At 45.7% G+C, this 14,198-nt stretch overlaps 2 protein-coding genes and 1 pseudogene across 2 annotated transcripts; 1 reads left to right on the top strand and 2 right to left on the bottom strand.

Annotated features, from left to right (window-relative positions):
• Positions 1-579: 579 nt before the first annotated feature.
• On the bottom strand, positions 580-1,575 carry LOC125541591 (protein OS-9 homolog). The gene is made up of 4 exons (XM_087542436.1): positions 1,399-1,575; positions 1,201-1,272; positions 742-854; positions 580-646 (listed from the first exon to the last, which is right to left on the bottom strand). Exons 1-4 carry the CDS (start codon positions 1,573-1,575, stop codon positions 580-582), a joined length of 429 nt encoding a protein of 142 aa, XP_087398562.1.
• Positions 1,576-9,809: 8,234 nt separating this feature from the next.
• On the top strand, positions 9,810-11,153 carry LOC147987576 (uncharacterized; annotated as a pseudogene).
• Positions 11,154-11,926: 773 nt separating this feature from the next.
• LOC147987575 (uncharacterized) lies at positions 11,927-13,891 on the bottom strand. The gene is made up of 3 exons (XM_087542435.1): positions 13,637-13,891; positions 13,240-13,560; positions 11,927-12,229 (listed from the first exon to the last, which is right to left on the bottom strand). The coding sequence occupies exons 1-3, from the start codon at positions 13,889-13,891 to the stop codon at positions 11,927-11,929; spliced, it is 879 nt and encodes a 292-aa protein (XP_087398561.1).
• Between the last annotated feature and the right edge of the window lie 307 nt (positions 13,892-14,198).

Below are 14,198 nucleotides of genomic sequence, written 5' to 3'. Positions count from 1 at the left end.
CGGTACCCGCACTACGGCTAATAGTTAGTAGTAGCGTGGGTTAAACCCGCGCTACTACTAACTTTTTTAGTAGTAGCGTGTGCCACCCACGCTAGTACTATTACGTACACGCGCTACTACTAATGAAATAGTAGTAGCGTGGGTAAGCAACCAACGCTACTAGTATCATATATACTAGTAGCGCTCAGTTTCCTCCCCACGCTACTAATAACTTATTAAGAATTAAAAAAATAAACCAGTACACATCATTACAAATACAAGATTTATAATAAACCGGCATTAGAACACATCTAGTAAGAGCATACATAATTGACATGGGCTCCTATTTCATGGTTAAGTGGACATCGAAGCCAATAAATGAGCCAAAACCCCATCATTATGCATTGGTACTCACGATTGACCACTTCAAAGAACATGCAAGTATGTATGTCATTAACAATTGTAAACATAGTTGTTGTATCTACTATCACACAGTTCCTCATTCTACCTGTTCTCACTCCAATAATAAAAAAATGAAAAGGAAAAATAGAGATAATCTGCCGCAATTGCACTTCGGTGTCATGGATTCAGTCTGCCGCTTTAACATCTCATTATATCGCAAGAAGCTGTTAAGGCACCACTCTGCTTAGTATATCCCAGGTGCTTTCTGCAATTGGCACAGAAACAGCAAATATTCATCAGAGTTCTGCTTCCGGATGTAATTTATTGTTTGTATCCTTCTTTCCAAATTTAGAATCATACCTCTTAGAAGTATCTTTCACGTGATCCTCATCAGCAGACTCGGAGGTGTGATTGTCATGGTAAGCATCGGTTGCATCAGGGTCATATTCACCTAGAACATACTCTTTCACAACCTTCAATAAAAGATATACACTCAATAAGGCAACTCAAAAGTGCTAGCAACTACGGCGTGCAAAGCATGCAGATATGTAACTGAAGCCACATTAAAGCTGTACCAACTACGACGTGCATACATGACACTGTGAAAGCATGAAAATATATAATTGGAGCCATATTACACTATTTAAGGAAAAAAATTGGTTGCTTCTTTCACAATGTAAATTTGTTCAGTTCTGGTCTCTCCCCTTAAAGCTAGCAATATGTGTACCGAAACAATTCAGAATTAGTTTTTGTGGAGGGTAGAAAGATCAACATAAGCACAATATGTTTACTGTCACCCTCACAAAGAAAACGGCTTACCTTCTCATTCTCTACATGAACCTGTCGGATTTTCCCATAATAGCAGAATTCATAGGACCACCAACCTTCATGCTGTGTCAACAACAATAGTAACAATCAGATCGTTTTTCAGGCATTCCATTAGCCTGGCACACATGTACAAGACCAAACATATATCCCAGATGCTCATCATGCACAAAGAAAGAGTTGTATCCTCACCCTGTAAAAGCACTGGTCTTTGAGAACCTCCAGCAGTTCATCTGGTTCCTTTGGCTTAACTTTCCGTTCGCTTTCTATAATAACATTGGTTGCATTATGTGGGACAATCGACTTCATGGTCTTGGTTTCTTCCACTGGTAGGTAGCAGGTGTACTGTCTCCCCTCGTGGTCAGTCATTGGTTAAGACTCCTGGCCATTCTCCTGCAGAAGAACAGCAAGTATCTTTCATTAGCAGTTACAATTAGTTAGAGGAAGTAGGTTTGTCAAACGTAACATCTGAATTTCCCAAATTGAGGAACACTCTCTAGATTTCTTCTCCTATGATGAAAATCAGATGAACACCAAGAAGCAGAAATTAAGATCCAAAAAATAAATATACGCCGTCGAACGAAGTTGCATCACAGAGCTTAAAGTAGTCACTACAGATGCTAAAAACACAAAAAGATCACTTACCCATGAAATCATGGGGCATATCCAGTCTGTCCAAGGCACAAATGTGGTTTTATATGCGCAGGAGCACTAAGATGAAAAGAATTAAAACCGTGAAATATAAATTAACATAAAAACATTACTGTCCTTGCCTTTAACATACTAAAGAAAAAAATCATTTACCAGTTTCAATTCTTGTGACCTCCTCAAAGATGTGATAGTTCGAGAGTCTAAAGAGAGGCATTAGCATCTCCTTACCGTATTCTACCATGCGTCCCTTATTCAATGGTTCCATCCGTCAAAAGAAAATATAACATAATTGAAATGGAGTACAAAGATTAATGTCAAGTCTCTGAATGAGTCTTTAGTTAGCAAAGATAAGAAATGTAGCTAGTGCTTATATAGATATATTTTCATAAACTCAAAAGGCGCACAACACTATCTTAATAACGTAAGTACTATTCTTATTAGAAGATGTTCATGACTGGAGTAGTCTAATCCAACATATGTTTGAAGACTACTGAAATCAAATAACTTGTGGCACTTAGAAATAAATGCTAAAAGACTACCGATTACTTGAGACCTCTTGTCTGCAGCTAGTTGTGGAGTTTCAACATAATCTACTTATTTTTCCTAGCATCTTTGGCCTGACCAATAAAAAATAAGAAAGCAGATATATCACTTTACGTATAGGATGTATATGAAGTAAGCAAAAATTTAAATCCATATATTATTTGTCTGCAAGTTCTATAAGTTACATTTCTGTGTTTTGGGTCTCTAATATCAGAATCTCGAATCACGTTTCACTGCAAAGCTCAATCGGCAGGTTTAATAACTATACATGGCTATTGTTTCCAAGCATAATATTCTGCAGCGCTATTAATTTTATTTTGCTCACGGCCACTTTATCAGTCAAGTTAGAAAACAAAAACAAAAGGAAGGCATCAATAAAACTGCATGTACCAACAATATGTAATTCAAATAAATACTATCTGCACTAAGTCAAGAATTTAATTATTTTAAAGCTGTAGCACTTCTATCCCTTTGGCACAAAAGTTACAAAATACAGTCTGCTAGCACCTCCAGTGAAAGCATGTATGAACCCCACAAATGTTTAAAGTATCAAACTGAAAACTTGAATTGATCATATATGACATAATGAATATTGCATCTCTATAAAGCCTCATGTAAGCATCAAAGTGAACCTGTTGTCAAGTATTTATTTTATGATGCAAAGACTGTAGCTCTACTGCAAGTATTGTGTGGTGCCACTTGAGGAGAAGCAGCCCATATTTTATTGACGTTCTTTGGCTCATAATCCAGTCAATGGTATTATTGCTCATAGACCTAGAAACTGATTGTTATTCTTGTTCTATGTTAGACATAAGCCAATTTGTGGGGCTATTTAATGAGTTCAGTGAACTGTAAAATACGGTAGGAAATATATGAATAAGGGGTGGTGTTGGTTAAGGAAGAGCAAACAACGGTCCTTACATGCTGCTGCACCCACCACCCCCAGTGCTTTCTCCTGGAACTAGATCCATCACCGCAGCTGCTGCGCCCCATTTGCGATTGATGCCGGGAGGATCGTGCTGCTCGCTACGAAATCACCAACAATTCAGTGCAGTCTTCCATCTAATTTCAGTAACCAACAAACTAACACGAGCTAGAGATAGCAACAGAGTTACAATTTGGCCTGTGGCCGCCGCGCTGGCGACCAGGAGCAGGAGGAGGAGGTGGAGCAGCTGGGGTGGTCCCTGTCGTCGTCGGCCAGGAGGTGGTCCTTGAGGGAGAGGAGGCGGGCGTCGAGATCCGCGAGGAGGGCGGGGAGGCGCTGGCTGGAGGAGGCACCGGGGATGGGGGCCAGGTGCCTGGCGGTGGCGAATCCGGCGGCGAAGACGGTGGCGAGGGGCGGGATGGGCGGTAGGAGGGAGAGGGAGAGCGCACGACCGGGAGGAGCGGGGCGGCGACGAGGGACTGCTGCGGGAGGTTGAAAGGGAGGTCCGGGTCGGCGGGGAGGTCCGCCCAACCGTTGTACAATGTGGCGGATAAGCAGCAGCAACGGGTGGATGTGGATGTGGATGTGCGGGTGGAGGCTCGATGCGGGCGGGATCGGACGAGGAGGAGGAGGTGCGGATGGTGGTGGCGAAGGTGGAGGAGGTGCACGTCGAGAGAGGCAGCGGCTCTGTCCATGGCACTAGTTTTGGTGAGGTGGGGGCACCGGCGGTGGGGTTGGGGGAGAGCAGGTCGTTGGCGGCGGCGGCGACGACGGGTTGGTTGGGGGAGTCGTGGGGAGTGGAGGAGAAACACAGAGACAGAGACGGAGGAAGGATGAGTGGCGGAGGTGGCGGCGGCAAGGAGATCTCACTTAGTAGTAGCGTTGGGTTTATACCCCACGCTGACCCAACGCTACTACTATGGCATGTCTCAGATGCACGGTGGAGACCACTTAGTAGTAGCGTGGGATTTATAACCCACGCTACTACTATCAACTTAGTAGTAGTGTGGGTTTATAATCCGTGCTACTACTATGGCTAGTCTCGAGGGGCACGGTGGAAATCACTTAGTAGTAGCGAGGGTTATAAACCCGCGCAACTACTATCAACTTAGTAGTAGCAGGGGTTGTAAACCCGCGCTACTAGTAAGTAGCAGTAGCGAGGGGTATAAACCCACGCTACTAGTAAGGGTCTATCTATAAGCTTTTCCCTAATAGTTGATAACCCACAAGTATAGGGGATCAATGGTAGCCTCTTTCGATAAGTAAGAGTGTCGAACCCAACGAGGAGCTAAAGGTAGAATAAATATTCCCTCAAGTTCTATCGACCACCAATACAACTCTACGCACGCTTAACGTTTGCTTTACCTCGAACAAGTATGAAACTAGAAGTACTTTGTAGGTGTGATAGGATAGGTTTGCAAGATAATAAAGAGCGCGTAAATAAAAAGTAGGGGATGTTTAGATGAAGACACAACTAAGTTAATTTTAGTAGAGAGCTTGTTGTCACACACAAAAGTTATTTGTCCCTAGGCAATTGATAACTAGACCGATAATCATTATTGCAATTTTATTTGAGGGAGAAGCATAAGCTAACAAACTTTCTCTTCTTGGATCATATGCACTTATGATTGGAACTCTAGCAAGCATCGGCAACTACTAAAGATCATTAAGGTAAAACCCAACCATAGCATTATAAGGCATCAAGTCCTCTTTATTCCCATACGCAAACAACCTACTTACTCGGGTCTGTGTTTCTATCACTCACGCCACCCACCATAAGAAAATCATAAACATATTGCAAACCCTAGAGAGGGGATCCCTCACGCTTGCGCGACACGGAGAGCACCATAGGACAGCGCCAATAATAAAACATGCAACTCAAACCAATCACGATCATCAATTAACCCATAGGACAAAACAGAAATAATATATACCGTTGCGCACCACGTTTAAGTAGAGATTACAGCGGGTAAAAGAGGAGTTACACCGCTGCATAGAGGGGGGAAGAGTTGGTGATGATGGCGGTGAAGTTGTGGTGTAGATTGCGGTGATGATGATGGCCCCGGCTTTGTGAAATATCATTCCCTAATGATGTTATCCCAATCATCAAATGACAACTCATGGCTATGGTTAGGAAACTTAACCATCTTTGATTAACGAGCTAGTCAAGTAGAGGCATACTAGTGACACTCTATTTGTCTATGTATTCACACATGTACTAAGTTTCCAGTTAGTATAATTCTAGCGTGAATAATAAACATTTATCATGATATAAGAAAATATAAATAATAACTTTATTATTGCCTCTAGGGCATATTTCCTTCACAATATGCCTCCCACCGCCAGAGCCGCCGCCCTGCATCCAGACCGCCCCGAGAACCACCAAAGGACGAGGCTTTGAGCAATCTGCACCACAACCACCTTCGAGACAGCCAGCAAACCCGCCGAACAATGCCAGAACCGATAACAAACATGGATGGGGAAGGGGGAAGGGGGAGGGGTGGCCCGCGGCCACGACCGGCGACATCAGTGCCAGCGACGGGTAGCTCAGCAGCGGAGCTCCTGTCCCTCCAACTGGCTTCCCCCGCGAAACCACCATTTCGCCCCACCCTGCCATAGGTCCGGCCTAACTTCGGTACATCAAAACACATAAAATCATAATACCGATCGTCATCGAACGTTAAGCGTGCGGACCCTACGGGTTCGAGAACTATGTAGACATGACCGAGACTCACTTCCGATCAATAACCAATAGCGAAACCTAGATGCTCATATTGGTTCCTACATATTCTAGGAAGATCTTTATCGGTCAAACCGCATAACAACATACGTTGTTCCCTTTGTCATCGGTATGATACTTGCCCGAGATTCAATCGTCGGTATCATCATACCTAGTTCAATCTCGTTACCGGCAAGTATCTTTACTCATTCCGTAATGCAACATCCCGCAACTAACTCATTAGGCACATTGCTTGCAAGTCTTATAGTGATGTGCATTACCGAGAGGGCCTAGAGATACCTCTCGGATACACGGAGTGAAAAATCCTAATCTCGATCTATGCCAACTCAACAAACACCATCAGAGACACCTGTAGAGCATCTTTATAGTCACCCAGTTACGTTGTGACGTTTGATAGCACACTAAGTGTTCCTCCGGTATTCGGGAGTTGCATAATCTCATAGTCATAGGAACATTTTTATAAGTTATGAAGAAAGCAATAGCAACAAACTAAACTAAACGATCATAGTGCTAAGCTAACGGATGGGTCAAGTCAATCACATCATTCTCTAATGATGTGATTCCGTTCATCAAATGACAACTCATGTCTATGGTTAGGAAACTTAACCATCTTTGATTAACAGCTAGTCAAGTAGAGGCATACTAGTGACACTCTGTTTGTCTATGTATTCACACATGTACTAAGTTTCCGGTTAATACAATTCTAGCATGAATAATAAACATTTATCATGATATAAGGAAATATAAATAATAACTTTATTATTGCCTCTAGGGCATATTTCCTTCACAATATGCCTCCACCGCCAGAGCCGCCGCCCTGCATCCAGACTGCCCCGAGAACCACTAAAGGACGAGGCTTTGAGCAATCTGCACCACAACCACCTCCGAGACAGCCAGCAAACCCGCCGAACAATGCCGGAACCGATAACAAACATGGATGGGGAAGGGGGAGGGGTGGCCCGCGGCCATGACCGGCGACATCAGCGACGGCGACGGGCAGCTCAGCAGCGGAGCTCCCGTCCCTCCAACTGGCTCCCCCCCCCCCCCGAAACCACCGTTTCGCTCCACCCTGCCATAGGTCCGGCCCCGAGCACGGCCACGGCAGAAGCCCGTCACCGAAGAGGAGGGAGCAGAGCCTGCCGCCAAGGATGGTCACCAAGGGAGTCTCCTGCGCCGTGCGTTAACGACCAGCCGCAAGGGTCCGGCCTGGCCACGGCCCACACATCCACCCGCTGCCACGCCACCCCCTCACCCCCCAGCCATGGCAAGGAAGGCCGACCGAGGCCCAGGTCGCCCACGACCCGCGGCGCCAGAGGTGGATCTGGACGGGCCGCCGTGCCGCAGCCGCCGCCACCAACCTCGAGCCCGCACCACCGCCGTGCCGCCCGTTGCATCGCCGTCACGCGTCGTCGCCGGCCCACGCCGGCGCACCGCCGAGCTACCGCGCCCAGTGCTGAGCGCCACATCCGGCCGGAGAGGTCCGGCCCACGTCGAATCCCCCACGGGCGGAGACGAGACGGCCCCGCCGCCGCCAACGACGAGCGGACTTCGCCCGCTCGCGCCCTCCGGCGGCGGTGCAACTAGGGTTGCCCCCCGGATGCACGCGGGAGGGAGAGGGGATTTTTCCATCGCCGTTCCTTTTGTCCAACTGCAGTTCGTGTGCACATCCACAGGGAGCACTTTGCACTAGGAAGTTGTTACATTCACATCAGCAATATGTCCTCTCTTGCACTAGGGACTGCGAGCGCCCTGCAGTAGGCCTGCGTTACACATCAGCGGGCCTGTCCTTTTCTTGCCCTGCTGGTGCACCACCACCATGAACGCTCCATTGCAGTATTGATTTCTCGATGTATGCTTGCTGTTTTTTATTCCTTTGTTAACTTCTGCGAACTTGTGGGCCTTTGTATACTTTAATAATGAATTGTGTGCACCTTCGGCTGTAGAGACAGGGAGTGTAATCCTTTCATATCCTTTCATATTCTACAAAACTGAACTCGTTTGTGCATTGACTTCAATCTATCTTGTGCATCATGGCAAGCTCCAAGTCTTAGTGTACAAGCCCCAAAAATGCTACATTTACATAGAAATCCTACGTAATCGTACTTAACTTTCCTAACTAATCCCTCCACCCACTGATTTCAACTGGGTGGGGCCCCTCCCTAATTTCCTTCAATTAAAAAAGGCCACGTAAGCTATTACGTTAGTTTATCTATGATAGCTACGTAGGTGTAGCATTGCTCCCTCGCCCCACCTATATTCAGACTCTAGGAGACACAATCTGAACAGGTCTCGTAAATCAAGGTCGGGGTCATCTTGTTTTGCGAGAAGTAGGATATGACCTAAAGGGCTAACAAAATCCCGATTTGACCTTGGTTTAAGAAAAATTCGATTCTGACCTGTTTGGGTGAAATTTCATATGGCATAACTTGGAGAAGGAAATTGTATTGTTTGATATTGTTCATGTATTCATAGATATTTGTGATTTGTTTTGTAGGATGGCAGATGGTGATGGACCTTGGTATGACGGATTAATCGATGAGTGGGATAAGGAGCATCGTGCTCGTGCCATTGAGAACGGACATGTAAGAAGCAAGACTTATCAATTTTCGTTGTTTCTCATTTGTGTTCTTGTATTGATTAAAACATCACTTTATTTGCAGCTTTTAGTTGCTATGCGCATGAGGGGTCATTCCGCTCATGACTTTACTTACGACCCGCGGTATGAGCCTTACATTCGGAGATTGGGTCTTCTCCCATTCGTGTTGCAGTTTAAGCGACGCGCTCCGTCGGTGAACCACGCGGCGCTGACCGCACTTGTGGATCGTTGGAGGCCGGAGACTTACTCGTTCCACCTTCCATGTGGGGAGATGACGATGACCCTATAGGACATGGCTATGATAAGCGGCCTTCCTATCAACGGACAAGCTGTTACCGGTCATGTCAGCGTCGGTAATTGGCGAGAACAGACTGGCAATTTAATTGGTGTTCAGCCCGATGACCCTCAGGAAGGCAAGGCCGATACCGCGAGAGTGAGGCATTCTTGGCTAAAACTGGTCAGAGGAAACACCAATCCGTGCCCTCAGGGTGCCAATGACGTGGTTGTGCAGCAGTACGCGCGGGCCTATCTTTGGTATGTACTAACCAAGGTAATCTTCTCAGATGCAACCGGGAACTCAGCCCTCTGGATGTTCCTGGAGCTACTCAATAACTGGGATACCCAGTATAGCTGGGGTTCGGCCGCACTAGCATATTTGTATCATCAGGTAAGAGATATTTGCAACCATTTATCTTGCATTTGTCATGCGCCTCCATATCTAACATGTTTGTTTGATTGCAGCTTGACTTGGCGTGTCGGAGGAAGGGAGATACATCCTCATTGGTTGGGTTTGTTTGGAGCCTATCCGTGTGGATGTGGGAGCGGATCCCGGTTGGACGGCCCGATTTCAAGAACCCCAACATGCCAAACCCACGGGGTAATCATGACGGGGTGCATGATGATGATCCATATCGGCGCCCTACGCTTGCTTACTATTGGGAACAAGTGACAGTGTACACAGGAAGCTCGCATGTGCGATACAAGTGCTATATGAACGAGCTGGACACCTTGACTGTTGAGCAGGTATAGAGAAGTTCAATGAGACATAATTTAGTCAAGAATGAAACTTTTATCTAACAATGTATCTCTTTGTTTTGCAGGTACATTAGTTGCCTTATGTGGAAGATCGTGGCTTTGATCTTAATGAGATGTGCACGCGTGATAGCCATCTTTGGCGGGCGAGGTGCCTAATGATATGCTTCTTCGCAGTCGAGTGGCACTTTGTAGACCGTGTGGCAAGACAATTTGGAAGAAGACAAGGTATTCCAATTGAGGAGAGCAAGGAGGAAACGCTATCTCTGCATCGGTGAGCAAGCATGCCTTGAGTATGTAGTAGAGCATTGAATAAGTATATGTTTGCTAATGCTTTGTCCCGTGCATAATTTGTAGGTTCGATCGAAGGAACAATCAGGATATATCGTATTGGGCAAACAAACACCGTGCGTGGATAGAAATTTGGAATCAAAGAGACACGTTAGTGCAATCAGAGAATAGACCTCACAATCAGTCAGCATATCAGAAGTATCAAGTGTGGTATGCGGATCGTTACCGGTTAAAGCTAAAGCCTGGTTGGACTCACGAGGAGTGGTCGGAGTTGGTGTCTGAAGACCCGGAGACTGCAGAAGGTTATCATACCTTCAACAGGGTTGTGAGAGACACCAGAGGGGCTCACGTTGACTATGCATCGATGCATGACGAAATGGTAGTCTGTTTGACCTATTCTAACATACTTGCATCATGTTGTCTTCTTTCAAATACATAAGTTTGGTGTGTTCATGAATTGCAGGGCAGAGAGTTGCTTCTGTGCGTCAACGATGCCAATGTTGCACTGAGTCATCCACCTGGTGGTGCATTATCTGAGAGGACTCTTAGGAGCACGATGGAGGTGTGACCAATATATTATAAAAGTTTCTTTTTGCAAATTATTTATTTGCATCTCATATCATAGCATATTTTGTGTTGTTGCAGAAGTTCAAGAGGCGATTTCATAAGATGGCAGCAATGCTTTCTTGCCATGGTGCTCAGTCTAGTGACGTGTATGCACTGGTAGCCGCGCCGCCACAGCTAATAGACGGCGTTATCTCCAGAATGATGAGGACATGGAGGAGGAGTTCCATGAAGAGGAGCCAGCACATCAAGAGGAGCCAACACATCATGAGGAGCATGAGTATGATGCAACACATCAAGAGGATCATGAGTATGATGTTGATGCTCCACAACCATCACAGGTTACACAACCGACACAAGGCAATGCTCACTCTAGGAAAGGCAAAGCCATAGCTAAGACACCAGGCAAGAAAGGTAGAAAGAAGACATGGAACACACAATTCCATATTCCGGAGTATCCTCATCAGCTTATCCCAAGAGGAATGCAAATATATAAGACCAACATTGAGGCGGAGGAGGAGGCATACAACGAAGAGGAGGAGGAGGCTAGCGAAGAGGAGGAGCCTACACTTGCAACCATTGTGAAGAGAGGAAGGAGGAAGTGAGCTTCTTGTTTGGAAGTGCATGAACTAGGTGGCGTTTGTATGCATGAACTTGGTGTCGTGGTAAAAATTTCTTAGGTTGTCTTGAATTTGGTGTCTTATGTATGCACTTGGTGTCTTATGTATGCACTTGGTGTCTTATGTATGCTTGAATTTGTCGTGATGAAAAATCTGTGAACTTGTTGTCGTTTGTATGCAAGAATTTGTCATGGTGAAAGTTCTGTGAAATGTGCTATCTTCTGTGTTGTATGAACCTATCATATGAATATATATGTGCTATCTTCTGTGTTGTATGAACAGCAAGTTCAAAATAATCTACAGGGTCCCAGACGCCAGGGTCCTTGGCATCTGGTTTCAAGTCAGGGGACCAGACGCCAGGGTCCTTGGCATCTGGTTTCAAGTCAGGGGACCAGACGCCACAGTCTGTGGTGTTTGGGGGTCGACTGGAAGCAAAAGCAGAGTCCTGGACAGCAGAAACAAGGCACCCAGACGCCAGGGGTCCTTGGCGTCTGGCCCTGGTGTAGTACTTTTTTCATTTTGTTCATATTCTATCACAGCGTAGTATCAAATGAAATAGATATTTTGTTCTAGCAAACACCCATAGTATCGAATGATAAACATTAGTGTTCACATAATAGCAAATGACAAACATAGTTATCACATAATCTCAGATTACACAAATAGTCTCGAATGAGAAGTTCATCACATACAATGTCTCGAATGACATAAGTAGTTCATGACCACGATGGTCCACGATAGTTGAAACGACATGAACATCACATATAACTCGGTTTCCTGTAGCAATGCAAGTCAACAACCCTTTTCCATTCCCATTCTTGCAGCATTTCTTGAATCTTGCCATCATCAGTTATGTCAACCAATTTTCTTTCCCCGGGGCCATCTGACTGCCTCCTGCTGATGTAGTACACAAAATCCTCTTCCTTCAACCCTTGCTTCAACATGAATTTAGTCTTCAACCAATCGAAAGTGAGGTCCACTTCACTAACTTGCACAACACATGGAGACAAGCCTTGGACATGAACAACAGGGCTAACCACCCACTGAGTATCCTTAGCCATCTACAACACACAAATCTCTTAGTAGCTAACCTATGATACATTAAACCATGAGGAAAACAAACTAGGGTTTTCACAAAACTATGATACATTAAACCAACCAAAATAGGGGTGGAGTTGATTTACCTTCTAGTTTCTAAATCCTGAAGATCCAATGGTGAAACCAGACCGATTCATGAGAGATTTGAGGGGGGTTAGGGTGCTGGATGAGGGAGTGACGTTGGCAGGGCTAGAGGTGAGAGCGAGTGGATATGAATGAAATGAGAGGGGTAGAGGTGGAGATGAATGGATGAGAGGGCTAGAGGTGGGCCCAAAGAATCTTATCCACTCGAATCTTATCCATCACACACATAACTGCAAAAATGCTCTCTGGATAGGGAGCCAGACGCCATGGACCTTGGCGTCTGGGTGTCCATCAGACACATCAAGCAGGTGTCTGGTCTCCTGCGTGATCAAAACGAGTCAGACGCCATGGTCCTTGGCGTCTGGGTGTGGGAGCCAGACGCCATGGACCTTGGCGTCTGGGGTGTCCATCAGACACATCAGGCACGTGTCTGGTCTCCTGCATGACCAAAATGAACCAGACGCCACGGTCCTTGGCGTCTGGGTGTGCACATTAGTAAACTGGATAGGGAGCCAGACGCCATGGACCTTGGCGTCTGAGTGTGGACCTGGTGTTTTTGCACACACTTCTGTCTTTTGTTAATGTTTTTGCTTAGCAACTTGTTGCACACACTGTTAAACATTGAAAATCAACCAAAAATATGAACAAAGCATGCTAGTCTCAATCAAAAATATGAACAAAGCATACTAGTCTCGAATGACAAACATAGTTTGCATATAATCTCAAATAGTCTCGAATTACAAGTTCATCACACACGATGTCTCGAATGACATAAGTAGTTCATGACCACACAAGGTCTCGAATGACAAGTTCATACATTAAACAAAGTCTCGACAGTCCATCATCGACGCCGGTGCCTTTCCATCTCGAATGACAAACAAGTTCATACATACATTAAACAAAGCATACTAGTACAGGGCCACTTTCCCTTCTTGTCACGTGCCTCGTCCTCCTCTCGTGCATCGCGAGCCCTTGCAAGTTTTCTTGCCCTCTCTTCTTGACGAGCCTCCTTCTCTTTGCGTGCCCTCTCTTCCTCATGCTTCTTGCGCTCACGAGCCTCCTTCTCACGACGCTCACGCTCTAATCCCCGTGCATAGGACTCCTCGAACAGGCGCTGCCTCCGTAAGCAATCTCGACGTTGGTCCTCTTGGACATCTTTTGGTACCTCGTGATCTATCCAAGTGAAGTACTTGCAAAGTAGAGGAGGGGACTACATATAAATCATGTTTTTGTTAGACATATGAGTTCAAACTTGTTGATGTTTTTTGTATGTACACCTAACATACCGGTGGTATGTCATATGCGTTAGTTGGCCTTCCACGATCATGTGCATAGTTGGGACACACGAAAAACCTTCTACCTTCTGTCCATGACTTCTTGCGGTCAATGGACACCTTCAGCTTGCAAACATCACCACACCAACATGGTGGTGTGGGCACATCCTTCTCCTTCTCCTTGTCCAACCTGGCCTCCATCCACGTCTTTGGCATGTCCTCTTGGTCCGCGCACGCCGGCCTCGTCCTGGAGCCGGATGAAGCCATGCCTACAAAAAGAACAATTGTTAGCACAAGACATAAAGAGAGTAAATGTGTAAATACAGTAAATCAATAAATGCTAGGAATTGTATGAACAAATAATATACCATTATTATTAGATCAACCATCTGGATTAAGCAAATAACCGAAGGCCGATCCATTATCAACCATTCCTCTACGACCACCACCACCTCTAGCACTTGTGCTTCCTCTCCGACCACCACCACCTCGAGCACTTGTGCTTGCTCGACCTCGACCACCACCTCTAGCACTTGTGCCTGCTCGACCACCACCTCTAGCACTTTTTCTAGCT

This window comes from Triticum urartu, chromosome 2A (genome assembly GCF_056163025.1).
Source record: "Triticum urartu cultivar PI428250 chromosome 2A, HENAU_Tu73, whole genome shotgun sequence".
Classification (NCBI taxonomy): domain Eukaryota; kingdom Viridiplantae; phylum Streptophyta; class Magnoliopsida; order Poales; family Poaceae; genus Triticum; species Triticum urartu.
This window is presented reverse-complemented; position numbering and strand designations above follow the sequence as displayed.

Excerpts from the sequence above, each read along its gene's own strand:
- LOC125541591 (XM_087542436.1), bottom strand. The coding sequence starts at position 1,575 with ATGACTGACCACGAGGGGAGACAGTACACCTGCTACCTACCAGTGGAA. Across the intron at positions 1,273-1,398 it reads AAGACCAGTGCTTTTACAGG|CATGAAGGTTGGTGGTCCTA; the intron begins GTGAGGATACAA and ends TTGTTGACACAG. Across the intron at positions 855-1,200 it reads TTCATGTAGAGAATGAGAAG|GTTGTGAAAGAGTATGTTCT; the intron begins GTAAGCCGTTTT and ends CTTTTATTGAAG.
- LOC147987575 (XM_087542435.1), bottom strand. The coding sequence starts at position 13,891 with ATGGCTTCATCCGGCTCCAGGACGAGGCCGGCGTGCGCGGACCAAGAG. Across the intron at positions 13,561-13,636 it reads ACGCATATGACATACCACCG|TCCCCTCCTCTACTTTGCAA; the intron begins GTATGTTAGGTG and ends ATTTATATGTAG. Across the intron at positions 12,230-13,239 it reads GTATGCTTTGTTTAATGTAT|ATGGCTAAGGATACTCAGTG; the intron begins GTATGAACTTGT and ends TGTGTGTTGTAG.